The sequence below is a fragment of the Penicillium vulpinum genome, assembly GCF_028829585.1.
Source record: "Penicillium vulpinum strain IBT 29486 chromosome Unknown utg000004l_segment0_segment0, whole genome shotgun sequence".
In the NCBI taxonomy this organism is placed as follows: Eukaryota; Fungi; Ascomycota; class Eurotiomycetes; order Eurotiales; family Aspergillaceae; genus Penicillium; species Penicillium vulpinum.
In genome coordinates this window covers 4379581-4397724 of record NW_026643244.1, presented here as the reverse complement: position 1 = coordinate 4397724, position 18144 = coordinate 4379581, and the positions used below count along the sequence as shown (strand labels likewise).

Below are 18144 nucleotides of genomic sequence, written 5' to 3'. Positions count from 1 at the left end.
GATGATGAGAATACGTGGAGAGTGGTTTTTTTCGTTCAGGCGAGCGATTACCTGTGTCGCGCCGGCGCGTGGATGCCTGAAGTCTTGTGACTGTATGCCTCAGGCCAAACATTCCGCAAACCTCCATCCGTTCATCATCGATATTCAACCCCCTCTACCCAATTGGCTCTCTTGCCTTCCTTTGACAACTCATTTACTGCTTATCTTTCAGCATAACCGTGAGTCCATTTCTTTAGCTCTATTCTATCTTCAAATACTCTCCAACTCTTTCTGACCTTCAATTCCTCCTCCAGATGCTGTCTCAACGGATCTTGGCCCGGCGCCTTCCCCAGGTTGCCGCCCGAGTCATTGCTCCCCGCGCATCCTTCTCGCAGATCCCAGCTCTCCGTGCTGCTGAGATTGAAGATCCTCTACAGGTATAGCATCCACACATGGCACAGAGGCCGTCTCCCTACATGGCATCCGGGACCTAACCCCCCAGACAGAACAACAACTACCCCAACCCTCCCCGAGTGAAGCGGGCACACAGAGATCCTCACGGCGGCTGGTGGGATGCGCAAGAGAAGCGCAACTTTGGCGAGCCTGTGCACGAGGATAACGAAATCCTCGGTGTCTTCAGTCCCGAGCAATATACCCACGTCACGGCCGGCAAGGGTTTCTTCCACCTCGGATGCTTCATTGTTGCTTTCCTTGGCCTGGTTGGGGTTGTCAGTCTCAACTACCCTGACAAGCCCAGTGCTCCTAAGACCTACGTCGATGGTCTGGAGAAGGAGTTGGGAGGTCCCAATGCTTTGCCGGTATGTATTGGACATGACATTCGCAGGAACCTCCTACAAGGGCAAAGAGCTAACTACTTACTTTAGGCTCGCAAGTCGGGAGACAAATGGTGATTGACATCTAGCTTCTTTTTGTTTGTGTAAATATCAGTACGATTTTCTATATTCGGCGTCTTTGAGGACTGGTGATCGATTCACCAGCCCTATGTTTCATCAGAACCCGAAAAAGCCCGATCGCATGTTCGGAATGAATTTGGATTAAAAATACTTTTGTGTTTGTCGTATGTGCCATGCGATATATATCGCATTGATCCGTTTATATCACGTACCTATGGACGTTTTATATTTGGGACAACACTATGATGCCCGTTTGAGTTGTCCTTTTAGATGCCTTTTGGGGATCCTCTTAGATATCCTTTTGGGTGTCTTTGAGATATTCTTTTAGATGCCTTTGTTGATGTATGCTTTGACTGAATGTCGGTATTATCATCCCAAATACTAACCACGACACCCTTGCCGCTTTACTTCAGGAAAAACAAGTAGCAGGTCTCCCTGCTAACACTATACAATAAGCACTTGGTATATAGAAGGAAAATTAGAGGGGGAAAAATCTTGATAACAACTCCAGATCACAGTCAGACAGTAAATAGTACATAGCATTATTTTTAGGCGGGATGCCTATACGTCAGTTGGTTCGGTAGCTTTTGTTTCACCTCCCCCCTCCCTATCCCCTTCAATAAACAATCCACACCCCTCCAGCTTTGTGACGGCTTTCCACTTCGGTCTTAAAGAAGAAGAAAAGTCATTTGAAAAGCTTCTTCCAGGTGCTGGACTTCCCCATTTTTCTCCATGTTCCCGCGCTATCTGTCACCTCCTAACGCTACACGAATTTAATTGAGAACTCCATGTCGACAGCATCTAGCCAATCCCGAGGAGTCAACCGACGGATTAACAGCCTCCAAAATGAGGGTCGCCATTCGCGCAACCCCTCTACATCGCGCCGCCGCCCTTTGAACGCCAACGTTGCATACAGCCATGCCATTCGGGTCGCCTACCTCGCCTATCTCCTCCACCCTCGTTCTCGTCGCATCCAAAATGCCCCTGTCGCGCTGGCGCGGCCAAAACGATCATCCACCTCCATTCATGACTTGATGAGCGATTTCTCCTTAGTCAGGGACTCTAAAAGCACCAGGGTTCCCCATGGCTTCTTGTCCGAGCTGGAGAAGCGGTTGACGGCTGTGTTGATGGGAAAGGAGAAAAGAAAGGAATACCAAGATCACCTAGTGGTACGCACATTTGCTGTCTTCCTCAATGTTCTGAAGGAGGACTCGTTCCGGAAACGCATGGAGAAGGACCGACGAGCTGAAGATCTGCTCTTGATTTTCTACTCCAATGCAGTCAAAGAGCTGGGCAAGGGCAAAGAGCACGACGATGACAGCTGGAAACTTATGGTGGATCGGCACGTTGCGCTTTTTGTCCGACTCCTTGCGCTGACCTTGAAAGATCACGAGTGGTCCAAGGATCGCCCAGAATTAGCCAATCGATTGACGGTGCTAGAAAACAAGCTTCTCCTACAAGATCAGGACCTCATGCAGACGAATGGGCCTACGTCTGCGACAGAGAGTGTTGGTGCATTGAGTTATAATGTGAAGGATATGCCCCTGGTACAACATGTGGCCAAGATCTTTGGGATGACCACATCCCAAGCACAATCCGAAATCGATAAACACAAATCCATATGGACCGAAAAGGCGGCTCTGCAGGACCTAAAGACCTATCAAGCCCACCTAAATCTCCAGACACATAAAACATTGTCAAGAGATGATTTTGAGTCGGATGAGAGTTATGATGGCTGGAAAAAGAGCGAAGGTCCTGATCTTTCACAGATGATGCTCGCAATCGTGCAGTCCAATCCCGAACTGGCTAAAAGCACTCCTGGGTCTCTTCCTCAGTTTAATTCTAGTCCACATGAGAATCCCGACTTGTCAAGGACATCTTATGTCATTGATCAGCCTGTTGATTTAAGTGGGCTTTCTCTAGAAGAGTCAGATGAATCCGATACATATACATTCATACCGTCTGACCCTAGGTCTTTGTACAAATACATCTTGTCCCAGACCTTGAGCCATGATCTGCGAGACCGGGAGCTTGAAGCTACGCAGGCCACATCTGACGTGCCTTCAATGAAACTGCTTTCAAAGCAGTCTACGGAAATGCTTAATGAGATATGTCTCCGCTGGCGGATTCCAACCTTCTCTCGGGTCGTGCTGTTCCTTGAGGTGGCTCAGACTAAATTTGTCGACAATGAAATTGATCTAACTACTCTTGACTCGGCGTTTACTTTTGTGAAAGAAATGCCTTCGGGCGAGAACCGCAAACGCAGTAGTTTTGTGGCTTCCACGGTCTTTGATCGGCAACGATGGACCGTACATGATCATGAAGTGATGCAAATTCTGCTGTCTAAACTTCATGAAGCTTTGCTCCGGGAGCTATATGAGGCTATGATGGACTGCTTTGAGGCAAAGCCACGCCCTCTCGGCCCAGTTATGTACGTTCTTGATACCCACGTCCAGATGGATCCCAACTATATTGAGGACCCTGAAGACATCGACCGATTCAGCACGTATGTGCAAGAAGGACTTGCCCAAAAAGCAACAATGAAGTATCAAACCCTCCTTAGCCAGCTAATCCCCGTGGAACAAGAGGCTTGGGATCCCGACCATGTCATTCAGCTTGGAGATGCAATCTCGAAGCTTGCACTAAAGATCCAGAAACGCTACCGCAATAACCCGGAGATCATGGGGTGAGTTTTTTTTCTCTTTTTTTTTTTCTTTGTTTTTCTCTTCTCGTCTATCTAGTCGATTAGTCCCTAACTTACAAATAGTGTAAATCCCTATACCACCTTGTGCCACAACGTTCTTCCTATGTTCGCTGAGGATGCACATGAAATGATCATTAGGATTCTCGAGCAGGCAAAAGCGAGAGGCGAGGAGATCGCTATTGAAGATGGCTTCGACCTATATAAGCAGCTTGCAACTATCAGACGGGTATTCCATAACACTCATGAGGAGTAAGCTCTCCTAGACTCCCCTGCTGTTCCTATGAAATCAGCTAACTTATCTTAGTGCTCCATTCCCATTCCATGTGGAGAGTCTCCTTCAGGACTTTGTCTGGAGATGGCTTCGCCTGACTGACCAAAAGGTCATGGATTGGGTCAACCAAGCTACAAGGCAAGATGCATTCACCGTTCGTGCAGATGGAGCGACAGAGCTCGCGCCTGAGGACGATCGTCACAGTGTATCGGTTATTGATATTTTCCGATCTTTCAACCAAGTTGTTGAAAATATGGTACAACTAGAGTGGGATGATGATCTTCAATATGCGAAGTTCATGACGCATCTCTCTAATTCAATTGGGAAAGGTGTGGCAACGTACTGCGACTCCTTAGAGAAGATGTTCGCGCGGGAGATGGATCGTCTCACACCTGAGCAGGAGGCAGCATTGAATCAAACCACCCAGGAAAAACTAATGCAGTTCGCCAAAGACACCTGGACAAATAAGGATAAAATTGAGCCCTTCCAATTCTCTTCTGAGGTATGTTCTTATGTATTTCAACTGGGTACATATTGCAGCTAACATTTCCCATAGTCACTGGTGAAACTGAACAATATTGAGTATGCACTTGCTCAACTCGACAAACTCGAAAATGATATCAACGTTGATGCGTGCGCCGAAGTCATTGCAAGAAATACCCCACCGCAGCTCAAGAAGGTCCGCAAGTCTACCACCTATGTCTTTACAATCAAGGTAGTGGAAGCAGAGGACTTGAAAGCATGCGATATTGGTGGTGGTAGCGATCCATATGTCGTCTTGACGGACGAATATCAGAAAAGAATCGCTAAAACTCGCATCATCTACAATAATCTTAATCCGCGGTGGGAGGATGCAGTGGATCTAACTACACAAGGCCCTCTGAATATCATTGCTACCATCTGGGACTGGGATGCGGTGGGCGATCACGACTACGTTGGTCGCACGTCGATCAAGTTAGATCCTGTTCACTTCAGTGACTTTTTGCCAAGAGAATATTGGCTCGACCTGGATACTCAGGGTCGGCTTCTACTCCGAGTTAGTATGGAAGGCGAGCGAGATGACATCCAGTTCTACTTCGGCAAGGCTTTCCGTACGCTCAAACGAACTGAAAGGGATATGACTCGGAAGATCACAGAGAAGCTTTCGGCGTACATCAGTCACTGCCTTTCCCGGCGCACACTAAAATCTCTACTCTCTCGCGGACTCAGTATATCTAGTGTCTCGAGCTTCTTGAATCGCAACCGAGCGCAGCCAGCCCCTGCCGGACCCACACCGGCAGACGTCGAAAATGCACTGACTCCTCTGTTTAATTACTTCAATGACAACTTCGCCATCATGAACAAAACCCTCACACCCGAAGCTATGAAGATGGTGATGGCCCGTCTATGGAAGGAAGTGCTCGCTACTATCGAGAGCCTACTCGTACCACCTCTGTCGGATAAGCCGTCCCATCAGAAGCCATTAACCATCCAGGAAGTCGACATCGTATCACGCTGGCTCGTGCTACTATTGAGCTTCTTCCATGCGATTGACGACGAAACCGGTGAAGCAAACGGTGTCCCAATCGATATCCTGAAATCACCCAAATATCACGAAATCCAGTCTCTGAATTTCTTCTACTTCGAACCAACGGAGCACCTCATTCGCACCTCCGAACGCATGGCCTCGGCGACTGTCAACCGCCAACAAGCGAACCGCAATCGCACTTCCGCACCTGCCCACCTCGGTGCCACAGGTGCCAGCCACGGCGGCTTGGGTCTTCCCGCTGCCCGTCGCGCCAAGAGTATCATGCTTTCCCGCAACCTAGGCACTATGAAGAAGGCCAAGGAAGAGAAGCGGCGGGAGGCGCAGGCTGATCCCAACGATGATATGATCCTGCGCATTCTTCGCATGCGCCCCGAAGCGGCCGGTTATCTCCGCGACCGTAGCCGTCAGAAGGAAAGACTTGCCGCTGCTGCTGCTGCCGACGCTATCGTGAAACAGAGTCTGATGGCCGGTGCTGGAAGCCGCATGAGCGGTACCATCCCCCGCGGTAGGTGAATATGCACCTGTCGAGCAATCTCTTCTACCTGTTGACTCTTTATGTTTCCTATTTTCCTTTATACATCAAGTCAGCAATGTTGTGTTTTTTTCTCTGTTCTCTATTTCCTTCGTCTCCTGCATCCTGTCTCATTACGCATGGACCCTCAACTCTTATGATTCCCAATTTGGCATCTGCTTGTACTCGCGCATGTATGTTTCTTGAGGGAAATGAGATCAGAAATGGAACTAATCAAGATGAAGGTCTCCGCGAGGATTTCACAAAATAATCCGAATTCATTCTCATTATTATTGTAAAATATTACATTGTTTTTATTGCCTCAAATAGAAGTAATACCGAAATTAAATAGATTCCTTAATCTATTCCAGAGCAATGCACTCAATCTCAACAGGCACACCCTTAGGCAGCTGGTGAACAGCAACACAGCTACGAGCAGGCTTGTGAACGAAGAACTTCTCGTAAGTAGCGTTCATCTCGGCGAAGTTGGCCATATCAGTCAGGAAGACCTGAGAAAGAAATCAATATCAGCAAAGCCCTTCTCATAACTTGCGTATACTTCTCCCTGGCAAGGCCAAAACCAGAAACACCACAATAGCAAAGCCGGGAGGGGACACTTACATTGACCTTCACAATCTTACTCACATCGGAGCCAGCGGCGGTCAGAATAGCCTTGATGTTATCGCAGCAAACCTGGGTCTTCTCGCCGATGTTACCCTCGATCAAGTTCGCGGAGGCGTCGGCAGGGATCTGGCCGGAGACGAAGATCTGGCCGTTGGCGCGGATGGCCTGAGACTGTAATTGGTTTGTTAGCTGATTCTTTTACAGTTTGTACGATGTGTGTAAGTGTGGAATGGGTGTCTCGGAGTGGATTGTTCCGGGGTGGAGGGGTCGCTATCGAGGTAAATTAAGCTGTAGATGTAGATTGAGGGAAGGACGACGTACGTAGGGGCCGGCAGCTATAATAGATGCGAGTTAGCTATTATTCTTTGTTTGTTTTGGTTCATTTTCCTGGATTGAATGTGCTTTCGTTGTCTAAGAAGCAGAGGAGGACTCATGGCGGGAGTTGACTTACGAGGGCAGGCATCCTTAGCGGAGATGATGGACATGTTGGCAGACATTATGGGGGAATGGGATTGGGGTTGAATTGAAGGATGAAAGGTTCTGGATAGAGATAGAAGACGAGAAGTAGTTCGCAGCATCGGGGAAAGAGGAAGTTATATATGGGAAGGTCGTGATGATAACGAAGGTGCCCCGCTCTGCGAGTTTCCCTCGGAGAGTGTCAATGCTCCCCGATGGAGTGGTTCTTTTTCTTACTTTACATTCGAAATTTTGTTATTCTAGCGTCGAAATGTTATAGATCTCACATTGAAATTTGTATGAAAATGGGATTCAATTGGGCTAATATAGTGACAATACTTGCTTAAAAAAAAATTCATGTCGTTTCGTCGTGATGCGTTAGATGTCTTGCGCCTTCCATGAACATACTGTACAAAAGAAGATTCTTCGTGGTCATGATTTGCCCAGGTTGCCGAACTGCTGTAATAAATTGGCAGTCTCCTCGGCGGAATACCCGAAGAAGAGGGGACCATTGAAAGTGATGTGGGAAGGGGTTGAGAATATTGAGGGGATGCCGGGTTTCGTAGTCGAGTCCTTGCTCACAGGAGCAGTTGGAGCGTGAGAAGCGACCTGGGGAGCAGGAGCAGGTGCTTTAGCTATGACGTCCTGATCCTTAGGCCAGGTCTTAGGCCAGTCACCAGTCCAGGGGGGCTCGGTTTCAGGCTTTGAAACTTCAGCCTTTGATTTGCTGTAGCCGAATGGACAACCAGGTTTCTCTTGGGTAATAACATTTTTGTCCTTGGGACTTTCACCGCCCCCAGTTGTTTCCGTTTCAGGCTTTGGGACTTCGGGCTTTGGTTTACCGTGGCCGAATGGACAGCCGTGAGCAGGTTTATCATCGAGGAAGTTTGTATTGGCGGCTTTATTAGGTTTGTCGGTTTGAGGGTCAGAGAATATAGTAGGAATAGACGCCGAGCCAGATAAAGGCGCTGAGGCGAGAGGTAGATGTGTGACAGGCACTGAAATTCCCCAAGGCCTGCTTGGGGATTCACCCACGCGGACTTCACGGAGGGGACGGTCGAAGTGACTCTGGCGGTTATCATCCTCGTTATCCTCTTCGTTCTCGTTCTCCTTCTCGATCTCGGCACTGGGCGTATTGGGATCCACGTTGTCGGCCCATTTCTCAACACGTTCAGTCGACACAGAATGCGAGGAGTGGCCTTCGCCGTTGGTCTGACGGTCAGGCAGGAAGGCTTGGTGCTTGACGCCTAGGCCAGCGATCATACTGGTCAGGCCGCCGTATTTTGCATCCAATTGTCTCATATCCCGTGGGTTTCGCTGATAGCGATTGACGCAAATTGCGTGGCTGCGGGGGATCTCATGTTTGTGTCGTTCAACGTATTCGGCGATTTCTTCTGGGGAGTGTTGATCTAGAAATCGGATTGGGCATCGGGAGACGGGGCACGCTCCTTTTGATGACGGAGCTGATGGGGTGTGGCTAGAGCGTCGTTCGTCTTGTTCAGCCTTGATAGGATCCAGATGCTCGTGGCCACAGGTAGCTTCGATCTGGATCTTCGGGGCAGAGTTTCTCCCACTGGGGGCCTCGCTGCCATTTGTGCTCTGCATCTTATTCGGTTTGGAGAAGGGGCAATGAAGATTTCCCTGGGTGCCATTCGTTGTGAAGTCCTTCTCCAGCGCGATTACTGGAGCCGGTGCTTGCGCGAGGATGCACGAGTTGGAGGATATTTGGGAGGGGCTATCTTGAGAACGGAGCAGATGTTTGCACCCTTTAACTCCATTCTTGATGGCCGATAAAGTATTTTCGTCTACATTTTGATGTGAAACGAGAGTCTTGATTACATCCATGGAATTCAACGGTTGTTCCTCCACTCGAGGCTTGCTGTGTACGAGGCCCTGACGATATTCTTCTTGCTGAGCGAACAGCTTGAATTGAACGTCTTGTGCATGATGTCTATCTTGAGGAGGCAGAATTTCTATCACATTTGTGTACTACAAGATACAAAGTTAGCAATGTTCATCTTGTCAAATGCATAACAGCAAGGCAGTCATAGTCTCAATCAGATAATACATGTTAATCCGTCATCGCCACAAAAGTGACTCCTGATCTAGAGCTTTTCTTCGTCATGCGAGACCAGGATGCGGGGGCAGAAGGGAGGATGTAGTGTGCTATTTACCTCTTTGAAGACATTATCCATGTGCTGTAACAGCTCATTTTGTCTATGTGTCAGCTGGTACACGGTTAGTAGGAGTGCATCGAAGGCTTTGCCGACGGCCTCGAGCTGGTCATGATGATCCGGCTGCATCTCGGCAATCACGGCAGGTGACATGAGCAAATGTATTACAGTATCAGAAAGAATTCATCTGAGATGGAAGTGGCCTGTGGAGGCTCAAACTTCAAAAGCATGAGAGATGGGAAAGAAGAAAACAGGCAGATTTATAGCGATGGGTCGACACCGGAAAAACTTGAAGCGAGATGGTCTGTGCGGATCATGTGAGGGACTATCCGTTTTAGGCTTGGGCCGAGGCCGAGTATACTTTGATGTACAACACACCTAGGGGGCTTGGAAATACATCGATTCTCCCTTGTTCAACATATAATAGAGTATCTAGATGCAGGTACATTCAGATGACAGTTGACTAGGGTTATGAATGATGAGAGTTTGTAGTGTCGGGTAGAGTATAATTGTAAGACAATGAGTCAGTACAGTCAACCTGCCCACTTGAGAGGTATCCAGGGGATATTACTTCAAATGAACATGTTATTGATTTGATGCTTTTCAGTATTTACTCATGTTTATATGTGATGCATAGTATAGGCGAGCGAGTACGATTATAACTTGAAAGGAAATCGTAAAGCCGACGCCTGTCGATTGGTGTGTGTATATATATTATCATCTATATATATACTTGTATAGGGCCAAGGCAAGGCATATAATGAAAAGGAAAAATGACATCGGTAACAAAGATAGATGATAAAATTAACCAGAAACATTAAAATATAATTCCTACACAATAATTTTAGTCTCACTTCTGAGTAATTTTTAATTCAACTCCAGGTGATTGTTTTAGGATTATGTCTCGCTAAAAAGAAACCCCTTCAACAGCCCAGCCGGGCTAGCTCAATCGGTAGAGCGTAAGACTCTTAATCTTAAGGCTGCGGGTTCGACCCCCGCGTTCGGCTATTCCTAAAAACCCAACCTGAGATTTCTTTTTCTTTTTTATTAAATTAATTTATTTAGTTTCCTATTGAAATACGGAGTACGGAGTACAGACGTGATGTATATAATTTTGATGATGTTTTTCTAGTGTTTTTTTTATTTTAAATATTTTTAATCCTCGTACTTTTGCTCTCCCCCTTTAAAACGAGGGGCGGATTATTATGCGAGTACACGGACAACGGACAAATGCCCCCCACTATCTGCACAACAGACATCCCGGTATGCAGCACGCATGTCTGTTTCCAGTAAAGCGACTGTGATGAGTTTCAGATCACGTCGTGGCTTGAGACATTCCATTGGTCGGGGTTAGGTGTACTGGCTGTACGATGTGTCAAAGCTACAGGTCCGGTGTATATCCGTTGAAATGGTCTGATCCAATGCGATGCTAAATCCAGGGTGAGTCATTTATGAGGATCCCTTAATAGTGTAGTTCTTAGTTTCTCGGGTTCTGCTTATCCTCTGGGTCTCTATAAAGTAACCATACACTTCAGGTAATTCAACGGTCTAGGCTTTTGGGAAGGGATGACGAAGAAGTATCAGTTTGCGACACAATTTGTCCCTGACGATTGAGGGGGACTGAGCACTAAGTTTACGGAATCAATTAGGGTCTCATCTGAACCGGGTTGGGTCATATCTAAGAACTATTCTGTATGAGTACGGAGTATAGTATACTAGTATACTACTAGTAGAGTACATAGTATGTAGTTTTGTCTTCTAGAAGAATATTGCGTGACACAGTATTATATAGTATTTTAATTGTGATCTGACCGCTGATTTTTGTATAGAACCTGATATAGACTTATGGAGTATATTTATCATATTCTGATATGTGATAACATATGATAATGAGCACATAATGTATCACTTAATATACATAAATATAATATAATATATGATATGTAGAATATATACTTACAATATATAGTAACTACATAGGTAAAAAAACCCCCAAAAAAAACCAAAACAGTAACAAATCTAGACCTGAGGGGCAAAAAACCCATTATCTGCTTATCTGTAATTTTACCATTTTCCTATTTTCCCCCCCCCCCTCTCCTAAAGATTTTCTGGTCTTTTTTTTTCATTTTTACCTTTTACCTTTTACTTCTAAGCCTCTCCCCCCCCCCCTCTCTTCTCTTCTTTTCTTCCCTCCTCATCATGTCCTCCACTCTCCCAGATGCCTCCAAAGTCGGACTCCCCGCCTCCGATGCCACCAGCGCCGCCGAACTCGCCAGTCTTAAGGTAAGATTGCGCGGCGCTCTGCGCCAGTTCCCGGATTTCCCCTCCCCGGGAATTTTGTTCGAGGATATCCTGCCCATCTTCGCCGACCCTACTTTGCACGAGGCTCTGATCCGCTCCCTGGAACTTCACATCATCGCCAACTATGGTGGCCAGAAGCCCGATGTCATTGTCGGCCTCGAGGCCCGTGGCTTTCTGATGGGCCCCAGCTTGGCGCTGCGTCTGGGTGCCAGCTTCGTCCCTGTGCGCAAGCAGGGCAAGCTCCCCGGTCCTTGTGAGACCCAGGGCTACGAGAAGGAGTATGGCCAGGATTTCTTCCAGATGCAGGCCGGTTCCATTAAGCCCGGCCAGAAGGTCCTCGTCATTGATGACATTATTGCTACTGGTATGTGATAAAGAATCTCTCGGTGGATACTTCATACTGATAAACTATTTTTTAGGTGGCTCTGCCAAGGCTGGTGGTGAGCTGATCCAGAAGATGGGCGGCGAGCTCCTTGGTTTCATCTTCCTCCTCGAGCTTGAGTTCCTTCACGGACGCGACAAGCTCCCCGCACCGGTTTACACTCTCCTGACTGGCCAGGCTTAATTATACACACCGCTTCCCCCCTTCTAAAAAAAAATCATTCTTTCTGCGACGATCTCAACTGCCGATTATAATGACCCCATCCTTTCAAAAGCCCGACCACACCCGATATTGCGGTGAGCGTCACCCGCTCCTCCCGGGCCCAATCAAACAATTCACTCGAACTTCGAGTCTGGGGCCTCGTTTCGCTGGTCGACGGCACCCGCGCCACAGTTGGCGCAGAGCTGCCCGGATAATATCCAATATAGACAAATAGCTTTTATCAATGCAACTTGATATGTGTATAGACTGGCTAATCACATTTACTTATCTTAATAGAGTAGCTTCCTATCAATTGAACCTGACGTGACCAACCTTGGAATTCTTGATATACCTACAAACGCATCCATCTTATCAATCTGCCTCAATTTCAGTATTCTACTCCTTAGGAATGAACTTCCTTATAACCTCCTCGACCCATCCCACGGGAACCCCCAAATTTACAGACTCCCGAATAGCCCGGTTCATCCTCGCAATATACTCACACTTCGGTTCCGCAATCCTAACACAGTTCTCATCAACATAAACTAGAACCGGCACCTTCCCCTCTCCATCCCTAAGCCCCGCCCCAACCCCCTCAGCCCCATCCAACCACTTTACAACCTCCGCCTCAACAAACCACTTATTATAAGATCCATTTCCCTGCACCTTAGGTCTAACAGAAACCGGCACACCATCCCCAGGCTTCGCAACAGCAGCACATGTATCAACACCCTCATAGCCATCCAGAATCCCCTCATCACCAACATCCATCTGGTAAAGAACACCGTAGACCGCGTCCTCGGACCCGGAAATGGGAATTTTATGTGCTGTCTCGGAATCCTGGTTCGCGACGCGCAGACCCGGTCGTGGAAGGACGTTTGCGTAGCCCGCTTCGCAGATTAGCCAGCGCCAGTTTGGGAGGGTTGCGATTGCTAGTGGGATGGCGGAGTGGGCGGGGTTTATGCGGCAGCGTAATTTCATTTGGGATGGGGAGAGGTTGGAGCCGTAGGCAAAATAGAGATATTTTGGGTATTGGGGTGGGTTTGTGGTTGGCGGGGTGGGTGTCGGGAGGGCATTGGTGTGTCTTTCTGCTGGTTCGAGGGTGGTTGCGTTGGAAAGCATTGTTTCCGATGGTGATGATTGGGTTATATGCATTGTGGAATTACGAAAGGATTTGGATGAAAGAGATGAGAGGTACCCCGTCGAAGGGAATGAGTCAGAAGTAAAGGGAAGTAAGGAGAAGTCTAGCTTCGATTGCACCATCAAGTTCTACATATCTCTTCCAAGGTATTTTGTGAACTATTAGCTAAGAATCCTATCCAGATATTGAAAATGAAGCCCTTTTGGATACTTGATTATAAGATAAGAAGCTATACATATATGCCACTTTGGTTATTAGTGAGCTAATAAGCTAACCCTGTATACCACATGGGCAGTCACTCTAGTCCTATACCAGTGAATTAATATTCTCTATTATTCGTTCTGTAGATATCACCGTATAACTGGCATATAGAGATAATCATCTGTGTTAGATGGCGATATAGAGGTTTCGTAATGATCATCTATGCGATGAGATAGCAGAGGTCTCCGTGTAAATGATCTAAGAGTTGACTCTATACAAAGTACGAATGGCTCCATAGGCATGTATCGAGAACCAGCCTTGACATATTACTTCTACCGTTGATCAAAAAGTCCTAGCCTGCGGGGCATTCATTGTCTTGTAGTTATACATGTGATACCTCTCTAGAATGAAGTGTAAACATTCACCTAATAAATGATCAGCCCAATGGAGCTTTTTAGGCAGAGATTATGGCCGTGGCCGATGCGATGGCGAAATTATTACTAAAGATAAACCTTACTACTAATATCTCCTTGCTCGCAATATACTCAGCTTGATCATCTTTGGAACAAACAATCAGAACTCGATAATACTGATGGTTGCAATAGGCAAAACGCCAAGAAGAGGGGGGACGCGCATCGTATTGGAAACATAGCCAATAACATTGAGATCAGGAGAGTTAAAATGAGCGATCCAGTATGGTCAACATACTGTCCGGGGAAAGTGATTTCAGGGAATCAACGTATAATAGTGGTATCCACACAATTTAGGGCGCAAGGAACTAATATATAGCCGACAGCAGCTTTTGGGGTCTGAGCGATATTAAGCCGGGCCGCCATGCCTGAATTTGACCATGTCACGGCTATTCGTCCGATCCAACAAAGGATGCTGCTGGCATTCTATGCTAACCAATGCATGTGTACACCAAAATTTTCTATGGTAGATAACAATTTAGTGAAGTTTGATTTTGATGTATAATATATTTATTTATATATTTTATTTTATTTGCTTTTTTTTTCAAGGTTATATAGAGGACTTGACACATTTACCTAGGGGTTTGTTCGATTTGAGTAATAGCTTCTAGATATTGGCTTATCAATTCTGATTCACGATAATTTGCTTGAGAAATGCTCGGTTTTTAACCCCTTGTAGGTGATGCGCAAGCTTAGATAAATAATGAATATGGAATATACTTCAGTGATCGGTATCCAAAGCTATCTACGAGCACAGGTTTAACTTGGTCTAGTATTAGATATCCCTGTCCTTGGGATTGGGTTTCCACCTGAATACAATCAAGACAATACACTGATGCAGTAATAAACCAAGTCTAATACTATCGAACTAAACATGTACTAATTCCCTATGAGTCTCTGCATGCCTCTTGTTAATTAATGACAATATTTGACTATTTGACCAGAGTATTATTTTTGAAATATCGGGGTTAGTGGGTCTAGAATGTCTGAGCATAGAAAGGAGTCCATGTACGAGTGCGATTTTTACTCTGAGAGACCTCGTCCATAGCCTTCAGCCTTCGGTGTGACCAACCAGACCTTATTTCTCTCCAGCTAAACATTCTTGATAATAGCTCGGGGAGCCGAGACGCTAATATACGCATGGTACCCACCGCTAATTCATATCTAGGGAAGTATGAAGTACTATACCTCAATGTGCATATGTATAGCTTCACTCATAATTCTCACATCTCTCTTCCCCTTCCACATCTCCAATATGACCACCCTGCAAGAGCCTTTCTCAGCCTCGACCATCTATGAGCCTGAATTTGCCATCTGGGTATTTTCATCAGAGATATTGTTGATTATTTTCGACCGTCTACTAGCAGTAGACCGGGTCTGCTTTGCACTGACTTGCAAAAGTCTCTATGCCCATTTCATCATATCTCTCAAAACCAAACCTATGGATCGGAGTCTTCCTAAACACTTGCTCCCAAGGCAAAACCATATCCTATGCCGCAAGATCGATCTCGTTTTGAGAGATCGAACCCAGTTACTCCGTCGTTTAGAAAACCGTCGTTGGAAATGTTGCATCGAGTGCTTGAACCTTCATCCACACTCAGCATGGGAGCAGGCCGCCCACGAATGCTCTGAATGCCGAAGATTGTTTAAAATGCAATATATATCTTACGCTGGTCTTGTTGATATTTGTCCTTGCTGCAGAATCTCGTTTTAAGACCGAGCCCGCATCGCGGAAGATCTCAGATTAAACCAAAATTCACCACCGGATGGCTTTTTTTGGTATGGGCTTCGATAGGGTAGTGGCTACCAATTGTCGCACCAGTGCGAAGTCATTAGTCACCATGCTAAAGTTGAAATTGTGACTTTCCTTGGGTTAAGCCAACAATCACCCGATTGATGCGTGCAGAACGTCTACAAGTTCCATTTTCCCATGGAAATGGATAAGAGGAAGACGGGATTTCCTACCTATTCACTTGGCAACCCCAGGAAATGACCCAAGTAGTTCTTTAGCGATGCTGGAATGGCATTTGTAGGGTGGGATAAACATGAGAACTCATTGTTCTCTCTAAAACATACAGAGCCCTACTTCTTTGAAGTCCAAGTTCACAGATTTTTGGGTCATCAGCAAGATGACTGGAACTCCTACTGCAATGATCACGAATGAATAAGTTGATGGGCTTGCTAAAGCTATATGGTCTCCACTCATGTTTGCTGGCTATAAAAACATCGAAATACATGGCTTGGAAGATACGGTTTGATATACCCGGTATATGGATAGTTTGCTATCAAGATCGACCCACCTGGGCATCATACCAACTATCACGGTATAATAAAGAATATGAATTTATTGCTTCCAAGTAAATCCATCTATATTTCAATTAGAGGGAAAACAGCTACACAAATAGAAGCAATAATGTCTTTCTCCCGGATTATCCAAGCCCTCTCTTATTGCACAATATTTATGGGTCAGAAGCCGGAAAAAAAAGGGTATACACCCCATGGGGGGTTAGTAGACATGGATCTGTCCCTGTCTTAGCATCGTATTCATGGAGTGGCAACTCCCGGCAGCTATGATATCCTCCTATTAAAGCTCGGAAGCATATATTTCCCAAAGAATTTCAATTCCTCATGAGTTGTCCGGAAACAAAATACCACACCAGTGTGAAGTCACCAGCCAACTTTTGTGCACAAGTCATAATCGTAACAAAATTACAAGACACTGATATATTAAAGGATTTTTGGACGTCGATGAATCTGCTATATTCTAATGTGCTAACCGTGCCTTGTAATTTATATGTTATATGTCTATCTATATGCTTGGAGTATTTGAAGCTATCATATCGTATCCTTACCTGAGGCTTAAGTACCCCGGATTTATAGTTCCAATATACAACATATAGCCCCTGTAAAGGTCATGATCAACCACAGTTCACGCTCTTCGGTCATCAATGACCGATAAATATATTCATCGACAGGAATAAATCGCCAATTGCGGGGTTGTTCGTGAATCATCCACATACCGGAAACCGACTTCCGCTCTAATTGGATATATCAAGTCCCCTAGAAGGATTCAATGTTCAATTCCAAAACAAAATCCAAGACAAAACCTCAAAACCTCAAAATGGCACCCAACAAACTAGCAATCGCCAGTGTCTCCCTAAGCCAGTACCCAGGCCACATCCTCGACCACAAAATCCGCGCCGCATCCCAAGCTGGCATCGCAGGAATCGAAATCGTCTACTCCGATCTCCTTACTTACAGCAAGACTCAAAACATCTCCATCCAAGCCGCAGCCCAAAAGATTCACACTCTCTGCCTGGAAACAAACCTCCAAGTCCTCTCCCTCGCCCCCTTCGAAAACTATGAAGGCGCAACAACCCCGCTAAAAGAAAGACTCGCGCTCGGCCAACATTGGCTCGAAATAGCCCGTCTGTTACACGCACCATACTTACAAATCCCATCAATCTACACAACGGACTGTAGCCGTGATGAGAAAACAATCATATCCGACCTTCAACGGCTATCTGACCTAGCCAGCTCCGCAAAGCCAGTAGTATCAATCGCCTACGAACCCCTGTCATGGGGAACGAACTGCTCAACCTGGGAAGGCGCCCTTTCGATCGTGCAGCGGGTTGAGCGTGCGAATTTCGGACTGTGTCTGGATACCTTCCATGAAGGGACTAAGTTGTGGGGTGATAATGCTTCTCCGAGCGGGATGCAGATGGATGCGGAAGTAAAGTTGCGGGATTCGCTGCGCAGGTTTGTGCGGGATTGTCCACGGGATAAGATATTCTATGTGCAGCTTTCTGACGCGGAACGCTTTGAGACGCCTTATTCTTTGGCGCATCCGTGGGCGTTGCCCGGTGAGGCCAAGGAGTTTACTTGGTCGAAGCATGCGAGACCTTTCCCTTTGGAGGTTGAGTTTGGGGCGTATTTGCCTGTTGTAGATATTGCCAGGGCGTGGATTGTTGACGTTGGATTTGAGGGGTGGATTTCTATGGAGACTTTCGATCGGAGAATGGTGAATGGGCAGGTCACCCCAGAGATGGCGGCTAAGAGGGCGGTTGAGTCTTGGAGGAAGGTTCAGGTTGAGATAGAGAGTAAGTCGAGGCTTTGAGGGGCGTGGTTGGGTTGTATGTACATAGAACTATATTGTATGGTGAATGTAGATTGTTAAATAAATCCAGTCCGATTATTTGTGAGCTGGAAGGTTTGACTATATTCAAGTCTAACTATGTACATCTGCAAAAATATAAGACAAACTGGCCACAAATGATCCGAGAGTAT

The 18144-nt window shown here is 46.3% G+C and overlaps 7 protein-coding genes across 7 annotated transcripts; 4 read left to right on the top strand and 3 right to left on the bottom strand.

The window, feature by feature from the left end:
• Nucleotides 1–293: 293 nt before the first annotated feature.
• N7479_010171 (uncharacterized protein) lies at nt 294–890 on the top strand (the record flags this gene model as incomplete). Its single annotated transcript, XM_057257864.1, has 3 exons — nt 294–416; nt 486–797; nt 864–890. 3 exons carry the CDS (start codon nt 294–296, stop codon nt 888–890), a joined length of 462 nt encoding a protein of 153 aa, XP_057105322.1.
• A 791-nt stretch (nt 891–1681) lies between these two features.
• Nucleotides 1682–5909, top strand: N7479_010170 (C2 domain protein; the record flags this gene model as incomplete). Its single annotated transcript, XM_057257863.1, has 4 exons — nt 1682–3579; nt 3661–3846; nt 3902–4370; nt 4425–5909. 4 exons carry the CDS (start codon nt 1682–1684, stop codon nt 5907–5909), a joined length of 4038 nt encoding a protein of 1345 aa, XP_057105321.1.
• A 360-nt stretch (nt 5910–6269) lies between these two features.
• N7479_010169 (YjgF/Yer057p/UK114 family) lies at nt 6270–7028 on the bottom strand (the record flags this gene model as incomplete). The annotated part of the gene is made up of 4 exons (XM_057257862.1): nt 6270–6416; nt 6529–6702; nt 6853–6866; nt 6983–7028. The coding sequence occupies 4 exons, from the start codon at nt 7026–7028 to the stop codon at nt 6270–6272; spliced, it is 381 nt and encodes a 126-aa protein (XP_057105320.1).
• A 391-nt stretch (nt 7029–7419) lies between these two features.
• Nucleotides 7420–9314, bottom strand: N7479_010168 (uncharacterized protein; the record flags this gene model as incomplete). Its single annotated transcript, XM_057257861.1, has 2 exons — nt 7420–8976; nt 9162–9314. 2 exons carry the CDS (start codon nt 9312–9314, stop codon nt 7420–7422), a joined length of 1710 nt encoding a protein of 569 aa, XP_057105319.1.
• Nucleotides 9315–11360: 2046 nt separating this feature from the next.
• Nucleotides 11361–12027, top strand: N7479_010167 (adenine phosphoribosyltransferase APT1; the record flags this gene model as incomplete). Its single annotated transcript, XM_057257860.1, has 2 exons — nt 11361–11826; nt 11882–12027. 2 exons carry the CDS (start codon nt 11361–11363, stop codon nt 12025–12027), a joined length of 612 nt encoding a protein of 203 aa, XP_057105318.1.
• Nucleotides 12028–12441: 414 nt separating this feature from the next.
• On the bottom strand, nt 12442–13167 carry N7479_010166 (gamma-glutamylcyclotransferase family protein; the record flags this gene model as incomplete). The annotated part of the gene is made up of 1 exon (XM_057257859.1): nt 12442–13167. The coding sequence occupies one exon, from the start codon at nt 13165–13167 to the stop codon at nt 12442–12444; it is 726 nt and encodes a 241-aa protein (XP_057105317.1).
• Nucleotides 13168–16978: 3811 nt separating this feature from the next.
• Nucleotides 16979–17974, top strand: N7479_010165 (sugar phosphate isomerase/epimerase family protein; the record flags this gene model as incomplete). The annotated part of the gene is made up of 1 exon (XM_057257858.1): nt 16979–17974. One exon carries the CDS (start codon nt 16979–16981, stop codon nt 17972–17974), a length of 996 nt encoding a protein of 331 aa, XP_057105316.1.
• Nucleotides 17975–18144: the final 170 nt, after the last annotated feature.